The sequence below is a fragment of the Prosopis cineraria genome, unplaced genomic scaffold (assembly GCF_029017545.1).
Source record: "Prosopis cineraria cultivar Desert tree isolate PC_DT_omini unplaced genomic scaffold, ASM2901754v1 PC6, whole genome shotgun sequence".
Lineage (NCBI taxonomy): Eukaryota > Viridiplantae > Streptophyta > Magnoliopsida > Fabales > Fabaceae > Prosopis > Prosopis cineraria.
The window spans coordinates 2,423,682-2,448,082 of NW_026555337.1; the positions used below are offsets into that span (position 1 = coordinate 2,423,682).

General features: G+C 33.6%; 1 protein-coding gene across 1 annotated transcript; it reads left to right on the forward strand.

The window, feature by feature from the left end:
• Positions 1-804: 804 nt before the first annotated feature.
• Positions 805-4,458, forward strand: LOC129312419 (proteasome subunit beta type-4-like). Its single transcript, XM_054955042.1, has 6 exons — positions 805-986; positions 1,157-1,233; positions 1,625-1,754; positions 1,962-2,121; positions 2,213-2,398; positions 3,842-4,458. The coding sequence occupies exons 1-6, from the start codon at positions 955-957 to the stop codon at positions 3,953-3,955; spliced, it is 699 nt and encodes a 232-aa protein (XP_054811017.1). The 5' UTR covers positions 805-954; the 3' UTR covers positions 3,956-4,458.
• Positions 4,459-24,401: the final 19,943 nt, after the last annotated feature.

Here is a 24,401-nt window from a genome sequence, read left to right on the forward strand (position 1 = left end):
TCAGGGGACATTGATTGGAATCCATGATTTTTATTTTTCTCCCTTGAGCTTGTTGTATGAAGTCTATCTTTGCCCAAGAGCCAGGGGCACGTTTTGATCTTCTCTAAGATATTCCACCCCTATAGTTTAGTCCAGATTTTATCCTTCATTGGTGCTATACTTACAAAGATAGGGGCTTGTTTGGAAATTTATTTTGAGAACAATTTTCTATTCTTCAGAACAAGAGAAAAAAAATCTGTTTGATAGCATATTTTCAAAAAGTATTTTAGAGAACAAAAAAATAAAATATTGTTTCGAAGAACAAAAAATTAAAAACAACTTTTAAGTATTATGTGATTATTGTTCTGAAGAATAAGATAAAATAAAAAAAATTTATTTTTATTATTTTTTTCTCAAAATATGTTTTACAAAATATTAATTTTTAAAATAATAAAATAAAAATAATTTCAACCAGTCCCAAGGTCATTCATAACCGAGGCAGTGTCACTAAGTGAAAAGCTTTCGAATGCTATTTTTTCATTTCTTTTTGAATCAAGCTCGAGACATTAGTTGATAGATTCAATTTAATATAAAAATAATATTTCGTCTAACTAAAAAACAATTTATTAGTTGATAGATCCAAACGATCTTAGTCGTCTAATAACTCAAATCAATGAATTTTCCCCCTTAGACCTTAACTCTGTTCATCGAGCAATAGACATTAGAGTTTAGACAGACTTGCATTCTCTCGTGGAAATAAAATTTTATTTAGATTTTATTTTCAAAGTAGTTTTGTTTGTTAAGAGGGTTACATCACTTTTTCTCTGGCCAAAAAATGGGTACATTGATTACATTACAGAATAGGAGGGGGAAAAAAACCTCGCAGACGCGCACATAAAGCATCAGAGCTTCGCCACGAAGAAGAGAGCTCGGAATCTTCTCTTCACTCGCACAGTCCAAACAACCCCAAGCATTATGGGCTATGAGGCTGATTCAGAGAGAACTCTGTATATCCTCTCCCTCTTTCCCTCTTATGTTTATGATGTGCGAATTTTAGGGTTTGAGCAGCTCCAAACTGGAGTGTTCGATTTTCAATTTGGCTCTAAACTTTCCATTCGTATATTTTGTTTTCAATAGGAATGTTTAGTGCCAACCCTAGATTTCGTTTTCATTGTAGGTACCCCTACGTAACGGGATCATCAGTGGTTGCCATCAAATATAAAGATGGCATTCTTATGGCTGCTGATATGGGAGGTCAGTTGCAACTCCATCTTCGTTGTGTGTCCATTTATAGTCTGTTGCTTTGTGGGTGTGTACCCGGTCATTCTACTTAATACTTCATTGTGGAAAATGTGAGCATTAGAGTTTCTTTGTCATCCTTAAATAGGATATTGGATCAGTTTGAGTCAACTCCAGCTTATTTGATGGGATTGGGATTTATGTTTCAATTTTTTCCCTAAAAATTTTGTTTACTGCTGTGAAAATAAAACTTATATGAGCCAAATGTTTTTCTGGGTTTTCTCAAGATATGATTTGTGACTATTCTGAAGTTCTGATAATAAATTTTATCAGCTTTATGGAATTATAGTTTTGCACTAAAAGCTTCCCTCTGCATCTCATGGCAATGATGGATCCACTGTGATAGGTTCATACGGGTCTACGTTGCGATACAAGAGTATTGAGCGCTTGAAAACTATTGGAAAACATACTCTTCTTGGTGCCAGTGGGGAAATTAGTGATTTTCAGGAGATTATTCGCTACCTTGATGAACTCATGTAAGCCTAGCTAACACATATCAGAAAAGGATCGGGAGAACTGCTATGTTAAAATCTCTGCACGTGCTTTTCTCCTTCCCTTTGATGGGACAGGCTTATTTATATTCTGCATGTTTTATCCCCTTATACCATCGAATCCCTTATCTTTTAAGATCAGTTAAGGAACATTTCTGAGTAATTATTGGTTTTGGCTTATGACTGGTGCAGCCTTTATGACAACATGTGGGATGATGGGAATTCTCTAGGTCCTAAGGAGGTGCACAACTACTTGACCCGTGTGATGTATAATAGACGTAACAAATTTAATCCATTGTGGAACTCACTTGTTATTGGTGGTGTGAAAAACGGGCAGAAGTACCTAGGCATGGTACGCTTTAGTTTCTTTGTATTTGATTCCAATGTGAGAGTGAGTTACCTACAAGATTTAGTTTTTACTCAGTTTTGTGAATTGTTTCCAGGTTAACATGATTGGCATTAATTTTGATGACAACCATGTAGCAACTGGGCTTGGGAACCACCTTGCAAGGCCAATTCTTCGTGATGAATGGAATGAAAATTTGACCTTTGAAGAAGGTGTCAAGTTGCTGGAAAAGTGCATGCGAGTGCTTTTATATCGTGATAGGTCTGCAGTGAACAAGATTCAGGTTCTTTTCTCTTACCCTTCCTCATCTCCCCTCCTCCATCCACCTTGCTCCCAAATCCCAACCCAAGTAATAGGTAGCTTTCATTAGCATGCTGCAAAGGAGCAAAGTCCATGTAGAGGTTGTTGATAAAATACCACTACGTCCTTCAAATCTTTGTTGTTAATAGCATAGCACCATCAGTCCATCACACAGAATTAGCATGCTCATTGATTTTGGGCCAGGTACAATGCTCATGCCATAAAATATTCTCATCAAATCAGCTAATACGTTAATATAGCTCTTTCACTCCATCTTCGGTTGCTAGAGCTTTCATTTACTTTATACTCGTCTTTTTCCCCCCATTTCCATTTACTGATACTGTCCAGAGTTATGGTTGCATTTGGATTATCAGTAGAATTTCAAAAGGTAATGGGGGCATTTAATGACCTTTTTTTTTTCCTTCCTGAATTTCTGCTAAATCTTTTTAGAAAACATTTCTATTTTCTTTTCAATCAGAGGTTTTTCAATTTGTTACCTTGAGAAATGATATGACAGATGCTTAAGGCGGTTCCATAAGTAGGTCGTTGTCTGCTAAGCAATTATTTGCTTGCTATCTAGTTCATCACTTGACCTTCTCTAGACAGGTTTGGATCCTTTTGGGGTCTAATCCTCATTTAGTCAGGAAACGTTGGAAGTTTACGTTTCTAGATGACTAATTAATTTGGTTGGTTCATCCCAACATAGCTTGGTATAGAAACTTGACCCATATAAGAATTGGAGGAAGAAAGGAAAATTAATTTCTGATATAATAATATAAACGTATTTTTTGTGATTGTGACTTGTGATGATGCAGGACAGGACATAAGGAAACAGTTCTAATTTGCTAATATTTTACGAAAATTGTACATTTGGTTCCTATAATTTACCTGAACTTTTAATTTGTTCCTTGTGGTTTCCCCCCTCAAATCCTTCCCTGTCATAAGCTATTTGCAACCACGTAAGTTTTGGTCTCTGATGTTTTAGATTTGACATGATAAGTGATTCAAATTGACTAGGCTAAAAATGGATGATGTGTCCTGAGTTGGATCTCGTGTGGAGAAATGGGGAAAATGTTTGGAGTGTAGTGGTCATCATGACTAGGCTAAAAATGGATGATTGCTGCATTTTGTGTTCCAACTTTCAACTCGTGTTCCAACTTTTTATATATTTTTCTTCACTTGGTGTGGGTGTGGGTGGGTGTTTGTTTTTGTTTTTTGGGTTGGGGGGGATGTTTGAACAGGACTCAGTGTGTTAGAAATGTCGAAAATGCGTGATGTCGTACGAACTGTATGTGTTTTACAATCCGTGTCATCTGCATATGAGTGCAATGTGGGCCTGAATCAGAAATTAAATTTGTCTCTGTTGTTCATTTCGAGTCAATTGTCCATTCAACATGATATTTACAAGGTAATGCAAAATTTGCAGATAGCTAGAATTACTGAAGAAGGAACAACTCTTTACCCACCATTCTCCTTGAAAACATTCTGGGAGTTCTCTGGTTTCAGGAACCCTGCGGCTGGTGCTGTGGGTTCATGGTAGCTGACTCGCCGCCTTCATTACTTCCATGGAACATTCTGACGAGTCTTGCGTTGAATGGATATAAGATTATTGATCTTTGTTTTATCGTACGACTCAGCTACTTACGGAGAAAGCTGCTGCTTTTTTTCTTGTATGGAGGTTTTTATCTTTTAAATTTGGGTTTCGCTCCAGTTAACATCTAAATGGACTTTGCCCTGTTCTACTCTGTTTTCATGATGGATGAGCGCTGATAGAGACGAGAACCGATGGGGCAGGATATGGTATTGCTCGGCCTTAAAAAATATTTTCATACTTGGAACTAATCCTTTCCGCGGAACAATTTGAGGGCTGAGATTCATTGTCGTTTCGTTATCAGATCCAAAACCAATTTATGGATTTAGAATTGGCCAAATTTGTTGGTGAACAAATGATAGCTGATATCTATTTGGGAGAATTAACTGTCTCATCCTTGTAGTTTTGCCGAGTTTGTAATTCAGTCTACGCGATTCAGTTCTTATGTTCAACTCTACTATCTCCATCCGTTATTAGTCTCTTGTAACTCTTCATGCATGGCAGGGACTGAAAAGTTGCTTTGCCTGAGTGGATACGTGATGCGAGACCCAGATTCTCCTGCGCCTATGCCTCATATTTCCTGACTTGATTAGAATGAAGAGATGGAGGAGAATAGTGTGCGAGAACTGGGAAGGGGAGGAGTCAATTGGAAGGCCGTAAAATAAATTAACTGGTTGCTGCTGATGTAATATCAATGTCTCTGACCATGAAGCGTTCCTCAATGCTAGTGAATTAGTACTACGCAAGTGTTGCGTTGAAAACTTAAGAACAAGACGAAGTGTCGCCACAAGTAACCTGTTTCATCCTCTCTCTTTTTGACCTTTCCTTTAATGTGTAATGACAGCTACAAATAAAATAATTCATATGCCTTGCGCAACAAACAAAGTGTGCCCCACCAATTTCTCCAGCGCACTGTACCATGCCAAGTTTGTTTGTTGGTACAGTGTATCCTCTGTTTCCTTTCCTTTCTTTTAATAGGAAGAGTGTACGATACGACGGCTATTGCCAATGGGAACTTGCAAGTTTAATTGATGTGATTAAAATAATTTAAACAGAGACTGCGTCCACTGCACTGCGTCCACTGCACTGCCTTACACTACAGTAGCCATTCGCGAAGACTGAAAACTCCATGGCCTTGTAATCCCGATCCCAATCCTTTCACACTATATTTTCTTCGGTGCTGCAACACGCGGACGTCTTTTCACTACAAGATCCATCAAATTTTGCAATATTCTGATATCCCTACCTTTTATATCAAATAGTATTGGAAAAACTCCAATAAATCGATGACTAATGGACGATCCTTTGGTTTTTCAAAGGGAAAAAACAATAATTTAATTATATTTATCAGAAACACCGTTTTTACTGCACAATATTTCATTTTAATCTTTTAATTTTATAAATTATCTATTTAATTCTTTAATTATAATATTATTAGTTTTAAATAATTAATTTTTACACTAATCACTTTTATTTTTAAAAATTAAAATTAATATATTAATATTTAAAAATATTTTATTAATATTTAAAAGTTTAATATAAAAATTTTTTATTTATAAAAATAACAGTATCAAGGCTAAATGATTAAAAAATACTTTATAAAATTAAATAACTAAAGTGAAATCTTATATAAAATTATTAAAAGTATACTTTAATTTTTTATTTTTAATTCCAATTTTATAAATGTTGATTTCTCTAATTATCATTTTTTATTTACAATGTCATCTCCTAGGTCACCATCGAACCTTGCACGGCTTAAAATCTTCAGTTTTGCTTAATTCAACACTCCAACTCCAACATCGATTCATGTAACACTCTCAAATTTACAAACTGATTTTTCACAAATTATTAATTCAATAAATTATTTTTTTATTGAACCCTTATCATACCCTTATCATGGTAGAAAAATTTCTACCATGGTACATCCAAGACAATATGCCACAGGTCTTAAAATATCTCAAAAAGCAATTAGAACCATGAGGGGCAGACAGGATTCTCATGGCATGATATTTAAATCAGGTCATGAATCAAGAGGGACAAACGTAATTCCCTTGGTCACATAAATACATTTAATAAAAAGGATTTGAGTTTACATGTTTCACAAAGAAGATATGTCCTAGGTTGGCACAAGATACGTTGCATAATACAAAATGAGAGGCAACGTAAAAGATGGTGTCTCATATACCAAAGTTACGCCTCTGATACTTTCTCGGTCGGACTCGTTCCTGTAAAAATGTTAACCACGGCGAATGAGACTTAAAAGTTTCAGTAACCAAAAATTAATATGTAATAATGCATGTAGATGTAACTAATCATGTGATTGCTAAGTGGGCACATAAAACATTTAACCGAACAATATTTTCAAACAAACCGAACAAGTATTTAATTACATGACTGCACCTTATATCCTCCTTTCGCCATGCTCGGACGCCAAATCACTCGGCCAAAGGTGAGTTGGACCAAGCGACACGCCACTCATTGGGTCCAATGAGGGCTTACCACGTGGTAATAATTAACCGAACAGAAAATCCCATTAACACCATACATTAAAATACCCTGACAAGTCATTGTTAACCTCTAGAAGTTCATGTTATTTCATCACATTTTCCTTAGATTCTAATCCGTTTTAGTTTAATTGTATATGTTTTTATTGCCCAAATTAGGAAAATGTGCATTTTGTTTTGGGCTTGTATTCTTGGCTTTAATTTGTTATTTTTAGCCTAATTTCATGTTATTTTGATTAGAAGCGTTTCTGGAGCTTTGTGGATATTTTTGGAAGGCGTTTGGATGAAGAAATCAAGAGCTAATTGAATGATTTTCGTTAGCTGTAAAAACAGTGCAAAACTGTCAAAGTCGTGACTTTCGTTCACGACTTTCACCGCTGTCAGAAAAACGCTGCGTTTTATTTATCAAAAATTAGTTGGTTAGGATACATATAAGCTGAGAGCTCGACCCAGAACGCATTCTTCAGACTTTTTGACACTTTTGGAGCTTGGTTGTGCTAGGGTTTGGGCATTGGAAGAGTTGGGATCAAGAGATTGAAGCTTTAAAGACATTTGGAGCTCAGTTTCTTTGGTTTTTCTATTCCTCTTCCCTTTCCTCTCTTGTAATCTGAAATGGGTCCACTTATTTTGTATATTTATAGTTTGTGGATGATTATGAGTAGCTAAACCCTTTGTTCTAAGATTATTTGGAACCCTTGTATGGATTAACACCATATTTCTCCTCTCTTTTTGTGATTAATGATATATATGTGTTTATTTTACTCTTTCCTTAATGCTTCTACTTGATTGGCCACCATTTAGATGTTGGGTTCACTTAATTGATGCTTGAGAGGGCTAGGTTGAGTGTAGAACTTGGGTAAAATTGTGTAAGAACTTGATATTTGCATGTTGAATGGATGGTTTTGCTAGTAAGATAGAGATATACTTGTTAGCCTTGCATAGCCACATTAGGGTTGGTGTTTAAAATTGAGTTTTATTAATTGTAACAAGAGATTGGGCAATTAATTTAACTAAACACTTGTTCATGACTTGAGAGAGCTTGTCCAAATATTTTTAGAACCTTAGGTTAGCACTTATTTTCATTAAAAGCATTTATGAGAGGAGGTAATTTTGGTGTTATGAAATGCAAGGGGGATAATTAATCCTAGGTCTCAATTTGTGTTGGAAGTTTGTGAATCACTCACTTTCTTAATTTTCTCATGTTAGTTTCATTTGCAAAACCATTTCACCTAACTTTGTGTAGCTCAACTTGATCAAATTTACTTAGTCTTTTGCTTGATCATTGTTTTTGAACAAATCCTCGAGGGAACGATACTTTACTTTCATTATATTACTTGCTACGATCCGTACACTTGCGGTGAGCAACAATCATGCATCATTCAAATATTCAAACAAGAATATATCCGAACAATAATATCTCATCATGATAAATAAAAATAAATTTTGACCCACTTGGCAATAATTTCAAACCAGTATATAACAGTATTTATTTTCAATAATTCATAATTTTTTCAAACAAGTCAACACATAACCATTCACAAACACACTCATCACAACACATTAATAATGGTTACCTTGTGTCTTGAATAACAAGTTCCCTTCACAACTCCTCTTTCACTACTATCTTTGTCAACACAATCTACATAGTTATTTCATAATACTATATATTAATTTTACATTAAAATACATAACTCTAATTTAAAGAGTTAGAAAGTCTTAGATCTATAATCCATATTAACACTAATTTAAGATTTATGCCTCATTTAACTTCTCAAATTCTTTTCTAAAATTCTCGTACCCTAATAAACTATTTTTAAGCCTCAAATTACTTCTAGTATCACAATTTCATCCTTCTATATTCTAAAAATTCGTCCAAAAATAAATTAAAAATTTTAGAATTATCCTGAAGCCTCAAATTACCTTTTTATAATCTCAAAAATACCTATTCATACTTAAATAAATATTTAATAATCAGAGGTTTATCCCTACATCTCAGATTCCACATAAATTCAACCATATAGATCTAGATTTTAACTCAAAAATTCTGAAATATGAGTTTCAACCTCAAGAAAATATTTTATAATATTTATTATATCCCTAAGAGTTTTAACCTATATTTTTAATTCATCATATATCAGATTAACTATCCTATAGAAAATTTCCTAATCAAAATATTTACTCTATCCTACAAAATAATCATATCACTAGAAAGTTAATATTATTTAGAAAATAATTATAAAATTAATTTTGTAATTAAATAAATTTTTAAATGCTAATCTAAACAGGAAAGTTAGAACATACCCGAAGAAAAAGAAAATAATCCCCCTTGCGAGAAGACGCCGAGCAACGTGAGAGGAAGAGAGAAAAATAATATAAAAATGGGATTTTGGATCCCACAATTATATTAAAAAAAACTATAGGTTTAAATTTAATTATTCAAACTCTTGGGCCAAAAGTTACAATTTCCTTTAAATTGCATCTTACCCTCTCATGCTTCCTAATGCACACACCCCCTCCTTTTTATACATGAAGGCATCTCTTCTCTTCCCTCATCTAACCAATGTGGGACTTAAAAATAATAATCTTCTACCCCTTTTTTTGTTCTTTCTACCTTCTCTTTTTTTTTAACACACATAAAAAAATTATTTATGTATTATATATTAACTAAATATTGCTTATGTGGTTTTAAATTTAAATTTTTAAATTCATAATTAAATACCTAACTATAATATCATTTCTAAATAACCTCAAATAATATAAATTCCTATTATTATTATTTTTTTCTCAAAACCTAAATTTTACAATTTATTTATTATATAAAAATCAGGATGTTACAGTTCATGATAGGAAATAATATCAGCTGCGGTTAATCAAAGCAATGTCTTTAACTTTCTTCTGCCTTGATTAGTAGGGATGGATCGAAGGGAGAGATATATGCTCAACAGCGAAAACCTTATGTAATCTTTTATTTTATTTTATTTTATTATCATCTTTATCCAAAAAGAAAAAAAGAAATAATATCAGCATTAAATATAAAATTCATAACATTTCATATACTTTCCTAACTTATTATATATACTAGTTTATCTTTCAGTTTTCATCTACAACATAGTCAGGACACAGGTCTAGCTTATATCAACTAATTCAAAGTAACATATGTGTGTATGTGTGTGTTAAACTGTATATAACCCTCATGCTATGCATGTGAAATGCCGAGCATTTCTTCTGTTCCAAAATCAAACGAAAAGTTTCGTAAAAAAAAAAAAAAATCGAAAAGGACAAAAAGTACCGCATGTCACCACGCATCTCAATTTCAAACATCCTGGCAACAGAACAAGGAGGCCCACTTTAATTCCTTATCTTATCAATGGCTCCATTATTTATTCCAAACTTTGAAATTTCGTCACAAGATTTCTGAATGTCACTTTCAAGCCAGACCAGAGCTGCCTTTTCTTTTCTCCAAAAGGCATTTGATTAATTAGGATTAATAAAATGATGATTTAGGGGGGAAAAGAAAGGTAGAACCCTGCCGCTAAAACGCTTCTGTGATTTGAACCCATGCAGTTCGTGTTATTCATTTAATGGTTCAGCTATAAAATAGAGATGGATGGGATAACATGTTGGTGAGCTCATGAAATGATAATAAAACAACAAAATTGAATTTTCCAATAGAGTTCGTAGAATTGCACAGTAGATATTCTGATCAACAGCCTTTCGTCAACCATGTACGGATCCGTCGGAAACTTCAAGTCGTGATGTCCAAATAAAGTGCATCACCTTCGGCCAATTAAATTCCGACACGTGGTGAATGTATGAAAATTACGGGACGCACCACTCCTTAGTGGTTGGAAAAAAAAGTCTTTGCTGTGCCCTGCCTGCGATGCATGATCGGGTCGGTTACCTGCTTTGAACAAGACGTGATTGTAAAACGATACATCATTAATATATTTATTTATAATCCGTTATAGTTGGAGTGAGCAATATAAATTCTTTTTACCTAAATAAATGATTGGAGATATGAATATCAACCCTTGCATAGTTGCATATACAACACAATGTACAATATACAAAGCGTGCTGCCTAAAAATAATTTACATTTCACACTACAACAGCTTTAAATATTTGATGGTATTATTTTTGACAACTATCACAATAACTATAAAATAACAAGAGGTAGAAACTTGTTGAAAAGAAAATTTTCATGGTTGTCCACATAAATTGTCATATTAATCGACGAATATAAAAAAGAAATAATATATATATATATATATATATGAATGAGAGTTCAGCCAAAAACTATCAAACTTATATTATGGTATATATTTGACGTTTTTGGCTTAATCGTCAAATGAGAGGTTTCGAAAACTTTTTCCAAAGTTCATATTCCCATATGTCTCTCAGCGCCCTCAACGTTCTTTTTCTGTCTTTTCTTTTTTCCGTGTACCTCCTTCCCATCTCTTCTGTTTTCTGCAAATAAGTGTTTCGCTTGGAGCAAACCCACTAACCCATTAAAGATTTTGTCCTGAAAATACCTAAACCCCGACGAGGCACGCGCCCACGTTTAGAACCTTTAAATCAAGGATCATATCGAGAGTCAAGATTTTATGCTTGACGCTTTACTTGCGATGCCCTCCGTTTAATTTTCTTTGAATAATAATAATTTCAATGGATACATGCATTTTTATTTGATTGTTGTGGGTTATATTTTACTTTAAAGATTCGCAGCGGGCATAAAAAGTATATTTTGATTATCCCACGTGGTCCTCGCTCGCGCGCGCGAGTAAATTAGTTACGTTACTTGTGATGTCATTGGTTACCTTCCGTTTGTGCTTTGTCAAATTAAACGGCTCTTTTTCCACTTCAGTGTTGTTGGTGGGGTCGTGAAAGTGAAAAGATAAAAATATCAAAAGGCTACAGTAACGCTTCAGTCCAAAAAACGTGGTGGATGATGAAAAGTGATTCTCTAGTTAAGATAGTTCTTTTTTGTTGCTTTTAGCTCTGCTCCTCTCGGTAATTCAAAAAAAAAAAAAAGAATCCAAAAAAGATGTTGTTAGTATTTAGAGGTACGCCATTTTGTTCATTAAAAAGAAGAAGAAGAAGCACGTTGTTTTTTTTTTTTTTAAACAAGAAGAAATATATCACTCTATAATAACTATTTTCATACAATATAAAAAAATTAGAAATAATGAAAATTTTCACTTTCTTAAATCGGTTTCAATTATGAATTTGATTTTTAGGTTTATTTTTTATTAATTAATTTAGTCTCTGGCTAAATAAGAAATATTTACTTTTACAAGTTATCATGTTAGTCTTTAAAATTTTGAACCACAAATTAACCCTTTAAAAAATAAGATGACCTAGCTTGTAAAAGTAAATATTTCTTATTTAGCAATATACACGTATTAAATTATCAATATGTTTTAAATATCAGTTTAATTTGAGGTTTATTTGTGTAACTTAAAGTACTAAAGCGATAACTTATAAAATATAAAGGATTAAATTGATAAAAAAATAAAAAAAATCAAATCCATTGATGTAAATTCAAAGACTAAAAAATATCATATTTCTTAAAAACTATTTTTTAATACAAGGCTATCGAGAAAACATGTAAAATATTAATGACATTTTAAGTCATGTTAGAATGCAAAAGGTTTTTGCGTCTAGATGATGGAGTATAGAAATGGTTAACATTTATTATTATAATTAATCCTGGCTAATAAGCACAATTATTTATTTCTTTAAAGATGTGCCCAAAAACGATCTAATCTCTAATAGCAAATATCTTGATCTTGATGATGTTGAATCCTTATTTTGATGATTATAAAATGAAGAGAAGTTTTGTACATTTTAAATTTTTTAACTTGAACTTAAGTTAATTGACTTAACATTAATTTAAATTGGCTAATTATAAGCTTATACGTAACAAAAGGTTTTTTATCCAAATATATCCTTATTAGTTAAGTATTTGACTTAACTACAATATATGTGCTTGAAGCTATCTTGTTTTAAATTGTTTCTAATTGTTCTTAGCACCAATATTGGAAGCCTTAATACCGGTGTTACTTCACTTATTTTCACTGTTCTATGGGTTCAAGTTTCATATAACCACTACTACAGAATATATCTTTAGGAGCGGGTCTTTAGGAGCGCTTTTTAAATAAGCGCTCTAAAATGTGAATGCGGAATTTACCGGAGCGCTTTTTTAAATAAGCGCTCTTGTATGTCAGGCTTATCAATAAGATAATGCTCCTAATTGATATATATAAAATGTTATAAAAAATTTAAAAATACCTTTGGGAGCGCTCGTACTTAAGCGCTCCGGAACAGCGCTCTTCCGAAGCGCTCATCTAAGAGCGCTCCGGAAGACTCTCTTCTGGAGCGCTCTTCGAGGAGCGCTCCGGAAGACTCTCTTCTGGAGCGCTCTTCGAGGAGCGCTCCGGAAGAGCGATCTTCCGGAGCGCTCCACAATGAGCGCTCCGGAAGAGTCTTCTAGCCTCTTATTATTTTCCCATCCGTTTCTTTTCTCCATTCAGTTTCTTTCAAACCTCTCTCTCTTTCTTTCAAACCATTCTTTTCTCCGTTGCGTCTCCTGCGCTGCTCGCCGTCCATCACTGTCTGTCTCAGATCCCGCGCTGCGTCACCGTTCCGCACTGCGTCACCGTTCCGCATTCTGTCGCTGTTCCACCGCGCTGTCGCGTCGCCGTCTCCCGCGCTGCGTCACCGTCTCCAGCGCTGCATCACCGTCCGTCGCCATTCCTGCGCTACGTTGCATCGCCGTTTTTGCCGATCTGCCGCCACCGCTGTCCTTCTAGCTCTGCTGCTGTCTGCTGTTCCAGATCTAAATCACTGTTCCAGATCTGCATCTCTGTTCCAGATCTGCATTGCTGTTGCAGATTTGTGTCGCTGCTGTACAGCGAAGGGAAGCGACGTCGCTGCTGCCGTGAATACCGCCATTTTCTGCCGTGAAGACCTTTGAAGGTATTTTTTTAATAATTAATTTATATATATTTGAGAATAGATTTTAAATATTTTTTTAATAATCAATATTATAGATAATATATGAATTGAAGTTATTTATATTAAAATTATGGAGTAGTTGATAATTTATATTGTAGTTGATAATTTAGATTAAAGTTGAGGAATCTACTTGAACATTTTTATTTTATTTATGAAATATACTTTTAGGAGAGATTATTGTTATTAATTAAATTACAATTGATTGACAGAATTCAGATGCATTGTGCTACTAAATTTTTATTTGGATGAATTGATTTTTTTAGTTTAAATGTATTGTGTTGTGGAATTTGATTGTTTGATCATTTGGGAGGTTGTTCTTTTAAGGAAGTTGCTGTTGAATTTTTTTTATAGAAATCTAAGTCTTTTATTTATTGAATTTTGGTAATCATATTAGTGATATGAATCGTAAGTGGATGTCGGCTAATCGACTATCTAGAGAATATTGGGATGGTGTGGATGAATTCATTGAATTTGCATTTTGTCGTGATCAAGACCCCCGTGGAGTCATATGTCCTTGTTTGAAATGTTGCTATGGAAAAAGAGTAAAGCTAATAGAATTGAAAGATCATTTAATATGTAATGGGATTGATCCAACTTATATTTGTTGGACCATGTATGGGGAGACAAGGAATAATGCAAGTGATTGGAGGGATAGTGCGAGCTACTCAACATTTGATCGTGATAGTGGGATATATGATGTTGACCGTCTTGATGAAATGATTGATGTGATTGAAGAGGATCTTAGGGACTGTCCTGAGATGTTTGAGAGATTGAAGAGTGATGCTGATAAACCATTATACCCCGGTTATAAAAAATTCACAAAACTATCAGTTATTTTGAAACTATACAACCTAAAAGCAGCGAATGGATGGAGCGATAAGAGTTTCACGGATTTGCTTGAACTCTTATATGAAATGTTACCTGAGTACAACGAGCTTCTACCTAATACTTACGAAGCTAAAAAAGTGCTCTTTTCTATTGGGATGAGCTATGAGAAGATACATGCATGTCCAAATGATTGTGTCCTCTTTCAGAAAGAGTATTCAACCTTAGATAAGTGTCCAAAATGTGATGCATCACGGTACAAAAGAAATGGATGTAGCCCAGCGAAGGCATTGTGGTATTTTCCAATCATACCAAGATTTAGACGCCTATACAGCATTGCAGAAGATGCTAAACACTTAACATGGCATGCTGATGAGAGAATTAAGGATGGCAAGCTACGGTACCCTGCAGATTCTCCTCAATGGAAAAAGTTTGATCTTATATACCCTGAGTTTGGGGTTGAAGATAGAAACTTACGCCTTGCACTAGCCACTGATGGAATGAACCCACATGGCATGCAAAGCAGTACTCATAGTACATGGCCGGTTATTTTGATGATCTACAACCTCCCTCCAGCATTGTGCATGAAGCGCAAATTTATGATGCTGTCATTGTTGATTTCTGGGCCTCGACAACCAGGAAATGATATAGATGTGTACCTAGCTCCTTTGATTGAAGATCTGAAGATTTTGTGGGAGACAGGTGTGGAAGTTTATGATGGGTATAGAGAAGAACATTTCATCTTGCGAGCAATGTTGTTTGGCACCATAAATGACTTTCCTGCCTATAACAATTTATCAAGATACAGTATCAAAGGATGAGATGCATGTCCAGTATGTGAAGAGCATACTTGTTCAGTGCGGTTGGAACATTGTAGGAAGAATGTCTTCATTGGTCATCGACGATTTTTGCCGCAAACACATCATTACCGACGACTGAAGAAGGCCTTTAATGGCCACCCGGAGAAGGGTAGAGTTCTTATGCCATTAACTGGTGAGCAGCTCTTTGAAAAGGTCAAAGATTTAAATATTGAATTTGGAAAACCATTTGCAAGTAAGATTGTTAAGAATGGTTAGAAAAAGAAGTCCATATTCTTTGAGCTACCATACTGGAAGACCTTAGATGTTAGGCATTTCCTGGATGCAATGCACATTGAAAAGAATGTTTGCGATAGTCTTATTGGCACATTACTCCACATTTCAGGAAAGAGTAAAGACGGTATTAATGCAAGGATGGATTTGATTAGCATGAGGTTAAGAGAAGAGTTGGCACCAGAGAGGAAGGGAAAACACACTTTTTTACCTCCAGCAGCTCACACCTTGTCTAGAAAGGAAAAATTAGCTTTCTGTGAATTCTTGCATGAAGTTAAAGTGCCAGAAGGATATTCTTCAAATGTAAGTAGCCTTGTATCCATGAAAGACCTCAAACTAGTAGGTCTCAAGACTCATGATTGTCATATCATTATGGAAAATTTATTGCCGGTTGGTATACGATCCATTTTGCCGAAGAAGGTGCGAGCCACGATTACTAGTTTTTGTTTCTTCTTTAAGGCAATTTGTAGCAAGGTGATTGACCCGAAAAAATTACCAAAGCTAGAACATGAAATAGCTAAGATTTTAAGCGAGCTGGAAATGTATTTTCCGCCTTCGTTCTTCGACATCATGGTTCATTTATTATTTCACTTAGTTAGAGAGATAAAGTTGTGTGGCCCTGCTTATTTGAGATGGATGTACCCAGTAGAGCGTTACTTGAAAGTATTAAAAGGATATGTAAAAAATCGAAGTCGGCCCGAGGAATGTATTGTTGAGAGGTACATCATGGAAGAAGCAGTTGAATTATGCACTGGATATCTCTCTAATGTGAATGCCATTGGGTTGCCAAAGTACACAAAAGAAACCATAGGTGAACAGGGTGGAATCATTGGGAAGAAACTCATTAGCATAGACAAGACACAATGGGAGCAAGTTCACTTGTATGTTTTACACAACACTGAGGAAGTTCAACCATATATCAACGAACACAAGACAATAGTTAAGAGTCAGAATAAAGGTAAAAATGAAACATGGCTAGCAACATATCACAACCGGCACTTTATATATTGGTTTAGAGCTCGCATCTCTGAGGAGTCTCACCCATCAGAAAGGTTGAGGTTTTTGGCTAGGGGTCCTGGATTTGAAGTATTTTCTTATACAGGTTATGTAATTAATGACTTTACATTTTATACGAAAAGCCAAGATGCTCGGAGCACTATGCAAAATAGTGGTGTAACGCTTAAAGCTCAATCAATGCATGTCTCTAGTTTTAAAGACAAGAACCCAATTTATGCAATGATGTCATATTTTGGGATTATAGAGCACATTTGGGAATTGGATCATATCAAGTTTCGTGAACCTGTCTTTTGTTGCACGTGAGTTGACAATAAAAACGGCTTTCGAATTGACGAGTTAGGTTTTATTCAAGTAGATCTTAATAAGGTGGCTTATAAAGATGAACCATTCATTTTGGCATCACAAGCTTGACAAGTGTTTTATGTGTCAGATCCAGCGCATAAAAATTGGTCGATTGTTCTTTTAACAAATAAAATAGTGGGTAATGAAGAGGATGAAGATTTCAATGTTGAGGATGACCCTTTCATGGGAACATCGCGGACATTTGATGTTTCAACTGGGGATAATGCCTTCTATATCAGAGAAGATCACGCTGAAGGGATTTGGATTGATGAGGGATATGTAGAACACACAAAAGAAAAAACAAAAAAAAGAAAAAATAAATTTTAACACTTGTAAGTTCTTTATTTAATTTTCTTTTAATTGTTAAAAATTTATTTTTAGTTGTTAAATTTTTAGTTGTTAATTTTTTTTATTGCTAAATTTTTCAGGTATATGGCTACCCCACCTGAGAATAGTGGTGATGCTCCACCCACTGAAGAAGAAGCATTCAAGGAGGTTAAACGGGGTAAAAATGTTATGAAAGCAGTAATACAGGCTCGAACAGCTGATCGTAAATTACCAGTAAATTGGAATGATAGGGGCCAATTAGTTAAGTCTCCTCAGTTGGCCAGTTACATAGGGGTCTTAGCTCGTCATTATGTTCCTTGTTGCATTACAGACTGGAGAAAGAAAAATGACTTACAGCTTGAAGAAGCAAAAAATAATATATGGGAAGATTTGTGTATATCTTTTGACCTGGATGAGAGTCATAGGCATTATATCATGAGAAAAGTAGCATATGCTCATAGAAAGTTTCGAGCTACCCTCACAACATATCATCTAAAAGATGCAAATGAAGAATTCAATCCTCATCCTCCTAAAATGTATCCAGAGATCCAGCAAGAGCATTGGGATGAATTTATTAAAATGCGCCAACAGCCTGAATTTCAACAGATCAGCCAGGTCAATCGCTTAGAGCCGCGAGTACTCCTTTTCAATATAGAGCAGGAAGAAAGAGCTATCCAGATATTGAACATGGTTTGGTAAGTTTCAATTAATATCGTCTGTTGATATTACTTATATATATATATATAAGGAAATGTTTTTTAATTATTGTAATATCTTCTTTAAATAGAGGGAAGAAGTTGGACCTAATGCTCCAATTTCTCGAGCTCTTGTTTGGAAGACTGCTCGAGAAGATAAAGAAGGAAAATTACCTGATGAAAGCACTCGAAAAGTCTGGGAGGATTGTGTGAGTATTAATATTTTAGTGTATTACTTTATTTACATTATTTACTTTATAATTAGTTTACAATTTGTTCAACAAGAAGCATTATCACAATCAATATCACAAGATAATGTAGGGGAGCATGTGGATGTCCTTGGTAGGGCATTGGGAGCTCCAGAGGTCTCTGGTCGTGTTAGAGGAGTCAGATTTGGCATTTCTCAGGGCACCTACTTTGGACGTCGGTCTAAAATTTTTACTGAAGATGATTTTAATGCGAGGATGGCAAAAATGGAGGCGAGAATGGGAAAAAATTTCAAGCTTAAATGGAAAAGAGATTTGAGCAAATGATTGGAGTTATAAATGTGCCACAAGGTAGCCCTAGTGATAAAGATAGTTGCTCCTTCCATACTAAAGAAGACTTTCCTAAGGTTATAATTTTTCTTTCTATTATCTTCTTTTTATTCACAAATTATGCTTCACATTTTTTTAAAATATTAATTTTTAATTTTTAGGGCGAGTCTTAATGTCAATTATGGTTAGAATCACCACATTGTCGTGTTGTGGCACTCGGATATGTGTATAATGACAATAGTGTTACTATACACTCCAGACCGTTGCCTGCTGATCACTTAAAGGTGACTATAACTATTCCAATAGAAAATGATGCTAAGTTGCCAGTGCAAATAGAAGATGAGGATATATTCACGATTTTTGATGCTGTTGGAACTTATGTGGCTTGGCCTTCAAAGCTCATTAAGTTACAGGTATAATAATTGATGGTTCTTTAAAATCATTCATGTTTTTTTACGGCCTTACCAATCCATTTTACATCTTGTAGTCCTCAAAATTTAAAAAAGTTGTAAAGAAGCCAATCAAAGCAAAAGGAAAGCCGTCGAAAGGATCTACCTCTGTGACTAAGGCAGGGAAGACCAGCACAGAATCTACTCAGTTGAAATATCCTCATCAAAATGAACTTGAAGTGATTATGCGGACAACATTTAAAAATGAGATCCGTGAAGTAGAATTTGAAAAAGAGATTTATGGTGAAATAATTAGCGAAAAATTAGCAACTGAAAATATTAACGAGATTCTGACCAAGGATTGGCTACAAACCACACAAATTAGTTTATACATCAGGTACTTTCTCAATTTTATTACTTGTTGTGGTATTTATTTAATTTTAGTTGTGAATGATTCTATTTGTTTTCATTTTAGGTACTTATATCATACTTTTGTGGTTCCGGGCTCATTGATAACAAAATTTTCATTTATTAGCCCGCACAACACTAGTACCTACAGTGTTGAGTACCATTATCAAAAGATTATTGATGCATTCAAAGCCAAAGGTAAAAGAAACATGTTATTTTTAGCTCCTCACAATCCAGGGTAAATTGTTATTATTGTTTATTTTTAACTTTAGTTGATATTTTAGTTAATGAAATATTTTATTTTTTCAGGCAACATTGGGTGCTTGTTTGTATCAATCCATTCATCCCTGTGATTTATTATCTTGATTCATTAAGAGATAATGACTTTAAGAACTACAAATCTATGAGAATATTATTTAATCAGTAAGTTTTTAGTTCTACATTCTTTATATATGTTTATTATAACAATTAATTTTTTACTTGGTATGCTTAATCATTATATAATAGGGCTGTAGCACGTTATCGAGGAGGTGAAGGTCTTCCTCTAAACACCGAAAGACCTGATCCTGTTGAGTTTTATTCATGGAAAAGAATAAAGGTTTGTATTATTTTCTTAATAAAACAAGTTGGTACATATCTAAATGATTGTTTGATTGATATTTTATGTTTTTTATTCTGAATATGTTGTTCTGGATTGATGTAAAATTTTTGAAAAATTTTGGAACTTCCAAGTTATAGGGGAGACTCTGCCGGATTTTCGACAGCAAATACTTGTATCATTTATATAACTTCATCACTGAAGTATTTTAAATTAAGTTAGAATTTATTTCTACCATATTTTGATAATAACATCTTTTATTGTTTTATAGGTACCTACACAATTACAAGGTTGGGAGTGTGGATACTATGTTATGAAGTTTATGAGAGAAGTAATCACACAACAAGAGTTGATCATTTCTGAAAATGTAAGTCAAAAGTTTTGAAATTAAGTTAATATAATGTTAATTACTTATATATTGCTTTCATATCTTGTGTAGTATTTTGTTGGAGCAAGATATTCGCATTTTACTATAGAGCAAATAGAAGATTTAGTTGAAGAATGGTCAGAATATATTATTGACTGTTTGTGATAGGAAGTTAGATTTCAATGTTAAAAAAATAACAATAGTTTCATTTGTTAGGCTTGTTAGAAATTAAACTAGGTTAGTTAGAAAATTGAAATTGTTGTATCAGTTTCAAATTCTTTTCTTGTATATAAATTTTTATGTTGATATTATTTTTAAATTAGTTTTTGATATTATGATTTGCCATTGTTAAAGATATGTAAAAGGAGAAATTTGAAAAATTTGATTTAAAAAAAATTAAATATAATATACGGGAGCGCTCATTTAAAAAACGCTCCTGTAAAGTAACTTACCTGAGCGCTCTTTAGGAGCGCTCCCGTACACCTCATTCAGGAGCGCTCTGGTAAGCAGCATACGGGAGCGCTCCTGTAGGTACATATAGGAGCGCTCCTATAGAGAGCGCTCCCATATAATCGGATCTTACAGGAGCGCTTTTAGAAAAGCGCTCCTGTAAAGCGTATATACAGGAGCGCTTTTTTTAAGTGCTCCTGTACATTTCGGAGAGCTCGAACATTTCGGAGAGCTCGATACGGGAGCGCTTTTGAAGCGCTCCCTAAGATTAAAAAAAAGCGCTCCTGTAAGCTTATTTTATAGTAGTGAACATCGGTTCTACTTATTCTAACACCAGTGTTATCTCTTTTAAACCTATGCAATTGATTCTCTCTACTTTGAATTGGTACTTTCTATTTAATATCGGTCTTGTTCATTCTATGTCTTTATTTTGGTTAAACAACACCTGTTTTACTTTGTTAACACTTATACTAGTTTTGAACAAATATCTGTAACACCAGTACTAACTCTATCACACTAATACTGTTTCTTCTATTCTCTTACAAAGATGTTTGATTGATCATGTTACTTCGGCGTGATTTTTTTAACACTGGTATTGAGTTTTCTTTTTAAAAATATCCTTATTCACACAAAATTGTTAGAATTTTTTATCTTTTACGATGATGAACTACATTAGTACTATCAGAACAACACCTGTGCTAAACTCTTCAATTAGAGTCTGCTCATCACTATAACATCAGTGCTAGGACATTATAACATTAGTACTACTATGCATTTTCATGCTCTGTTTTTCGTATCAATTTTGAGTGTCACCAAAATTCATCTTTCAATCTTTCTTTTCATCTGAAATCAATTGTATTCACTCTATATCTTTACTAAATGATATTTAGACACAATAATTTTCATGAAGTTATTTAGTTTGCTTATCTTTAATTGAGTCACGGAACTTGCTTTCTGTTATACCAAAACGTATAAGCTTTGACTACTTTTATTAGAAGCATTTAACGTTTTTAGCCGTTACTGTATAAAAGAGGAAGTATTTGCCTGAAGCACTGTTCCACTGCCTCATCTACTAGAGACTCTTAAATAAGCTTAGATATCCAAGGAAGCACGAAGGAAATAGATTACAAGCAACCTTCAAAAGAAAAATTTGTAAGTTTAATGGATCATTTATGATCCTTAATTATAAATAAGACTCATTTATTATACCTGAAGATATAAGGAATAACGTGAGCCAATAAGAAAATTCTGTGATTATTTGAGTATTAAAGTTTACCTATCTTTTGTATATCATTTATTATTAGAGAGTTTCATTGATTATATATATACTCTTAGAGAGAGTTTAAAAACAGTGGTAGTTCATTCTTAAACTTACTCTATTTATCCCTATTTTACATCTTCAAAAAAGAAGAACTTAAGCTTGGGGAGCTTAAAAAAATTTATCATTACTCTTATAAAGGGGAGAGCTTCAGACGTATTGAAAAGTTTATTGATGTACTGAGGCAACTAAGAGTCCTGATTAATCTTGGTAATATAATTGAAAATTTTAGGAGGTTTCTAGGGACTAGACATAGACTCAAGTGGTAGGAGTCAAACCAAGATAAATCATTTGTATTAAGTTTTGCTCTTCTAACTTTTGTAATTGGTGATTTCGTTTCTTCATTACTTTTATTATTACTGCAAATCATTAAAATTTTTAATTAGCCCAACTTATCCCCTCTCGGACATATATAGATGATGGTTTTCGGCGGGTGGATGATTCTCATAGAACTTATTTGGAATGAGTTGAGAGAGAGAGAGAGAGAGAGAGAGAGAGAGAGAGAGAGAGAGAGAGAGAGAGAGTAAACATTTGACTTTCAAGAATACCAATGAGTTATGTAATAGTACTAAGGTGAAAACTAAAATATTTAGAAAAGCCTTTAATTCAAATTTCTTGGTCATCCCAGATGATAAAACCACCTTACGTGTGGCAGCACCATATAGAAAAAAGGAGGGGAAGGGGAGGTGAACGGCGGTGAAAATAGAAAGTAACGTCGGCATAAGGACTTCGGTTCAAAACATGAGGTATGGCCGTAGGGATTGCGTGTGCCCGTACGTACTTTCCTCCCCTCAACATTTTTCACTTGGCGCCTCCATCGATCTCAGCACGTACGCTTCAATTGCTTACGTTCACCTCCACGTGCATTTCTGTTATTCCTTTCCATTTCCAAGCCGCTTGGTTTTGAGGCAGTAAAATTCAAAATTTTGCAAACTAAAAAACTGTTTGAAAATATATTTTATATTAGAAAAAATAATAGATAAGTCTTAAAAAAATTAATTAATACAAATTAAGTCTCAAAGTGTTAAAGTTTAGAAATTTATAGATTCGTCTTTCAATTTTATAATTTTATTGTGATGAATTTATAACTTATTTTTTAAATTTTAATATGGTTGAAGAATAAATAAATTATTTTAAAAAATAATATCTATTTAACATTTTGCCAAAAAAGCTAGTATCTTGTTTTCATTAATAGTAATTGTGTTAATAAATTAGATAAATATTTTTTATAAGACGGGAAGTGACACAAAACAACAAGAAGCGAACCAAGTGATGCCTGCCTCGAACTAGAAGGAACGTCGAAACCATGTCCCCAAACCACGTGAAGGCCAACACCATGAGCAAGAGAGCATATTTGCCCATGAAATGAGTAAATAATTTTTTCACTCTTGATTTCATTACTTTAGATATTTATTTTAGAATAATATTTGAAACAGATTTTTTAAAACTTGGTTTGAAAAACTACTCTGCAAGATTGTTTTAAGAATGTAAAAATAGAGAACAAGACAGGTAGGACTGATTTTTACCATGCCTTAAACCGATCGAATTCAAAGCACGTACCTCTTGGCTGCCTAATGGTTTTAAATTTCCAAGGAATCTGACCACCATTCCCACCGTATTTATTTACATTCACCGCATTTCTCTCATTCAAAACTTCTGGCCTGAACAATCACAACTCAATTAAGATCTCGCTTGTGATCAAAGTTACAAGTAACATTGACTCTTCATCTCAACTATTGTTTAAAGTTTAAATGTAAACTAAAAACTAAACAAATACTTAATTTATTTTGATGAAATAGATTATTTTTAAGTGTATTTAATATATTTAATATCAAGAGTTTAACAGATGATCTAAGTAGCCATCTTGAAAATGGTTAGGAGTTGTTATATTCAACATGCAATTCAAAGGTCAAAATCCAACAGATATTATTTAGAGAGAATGACAATTAAGTGCCACAAAAATTAATTAATTTAAGTTAAATTTCAGTTAATAGTAAAGGTGAGCAAAATCAAATTGAAATCAAAAATTGAATCAAATTTTTATTATTTGATTTAGTCTACTCAATTCAGTTTTTTTTAAAGGTCAATTCATTCAATTTGATTAATAAAATTTAAAATTAAATAAGCCGAACCAACCAAATTATCATATATATAATTTATTAATTTATAAATTATATTTAATTCATTAATTATGTTATTTTATTTTATTCTTATTAATTTAATACTTAACTAAAAGCAAGTATTTAATCTAATAAGTTGAAATCCTAACCTCTCATTAAAATGAGCTATTATTACTTAACAAGCCTAATTTTATATATAAGCTTTTATCTGTTTTAGTTAAAAAAGAGCCCGAGTCTAAGCAGCCCAACATGAAACCCAAAATTAAATTAACCGATTGAATTAAATTGTCAAATTTTGATTTATGATATCATGTTGAATTCTCTATATTAAGTATGCTTGAAAGTAGTCTATTTCATTAAAATAGCTTTACCATTTAGTTAGACACGTTTT

Excerpts from the sequence above, each read along its gene's own strand:
- LOC129312419 (XM_054955042.1), top strand. The coding sequence starts at position 955 with ATGGGCTATGAGGCTGATTCAGAGAGAACTCT. Across the intron at positions 1,755-1,961 it reads CGCTACCTTGATGAACTCAT|CCTTTATGACAACATGTGGG; the intron begins GTAAGCCTAGCT and ends TGACTGGTGCAG. Across the intron at positions 2,122-2,212 it reads GGCAGAAGTACCTAGGCATG|GTTAACATGATTGGCATTAA; the intron begins GTACGCTTTAGT and ends AATTGTTTCCAG.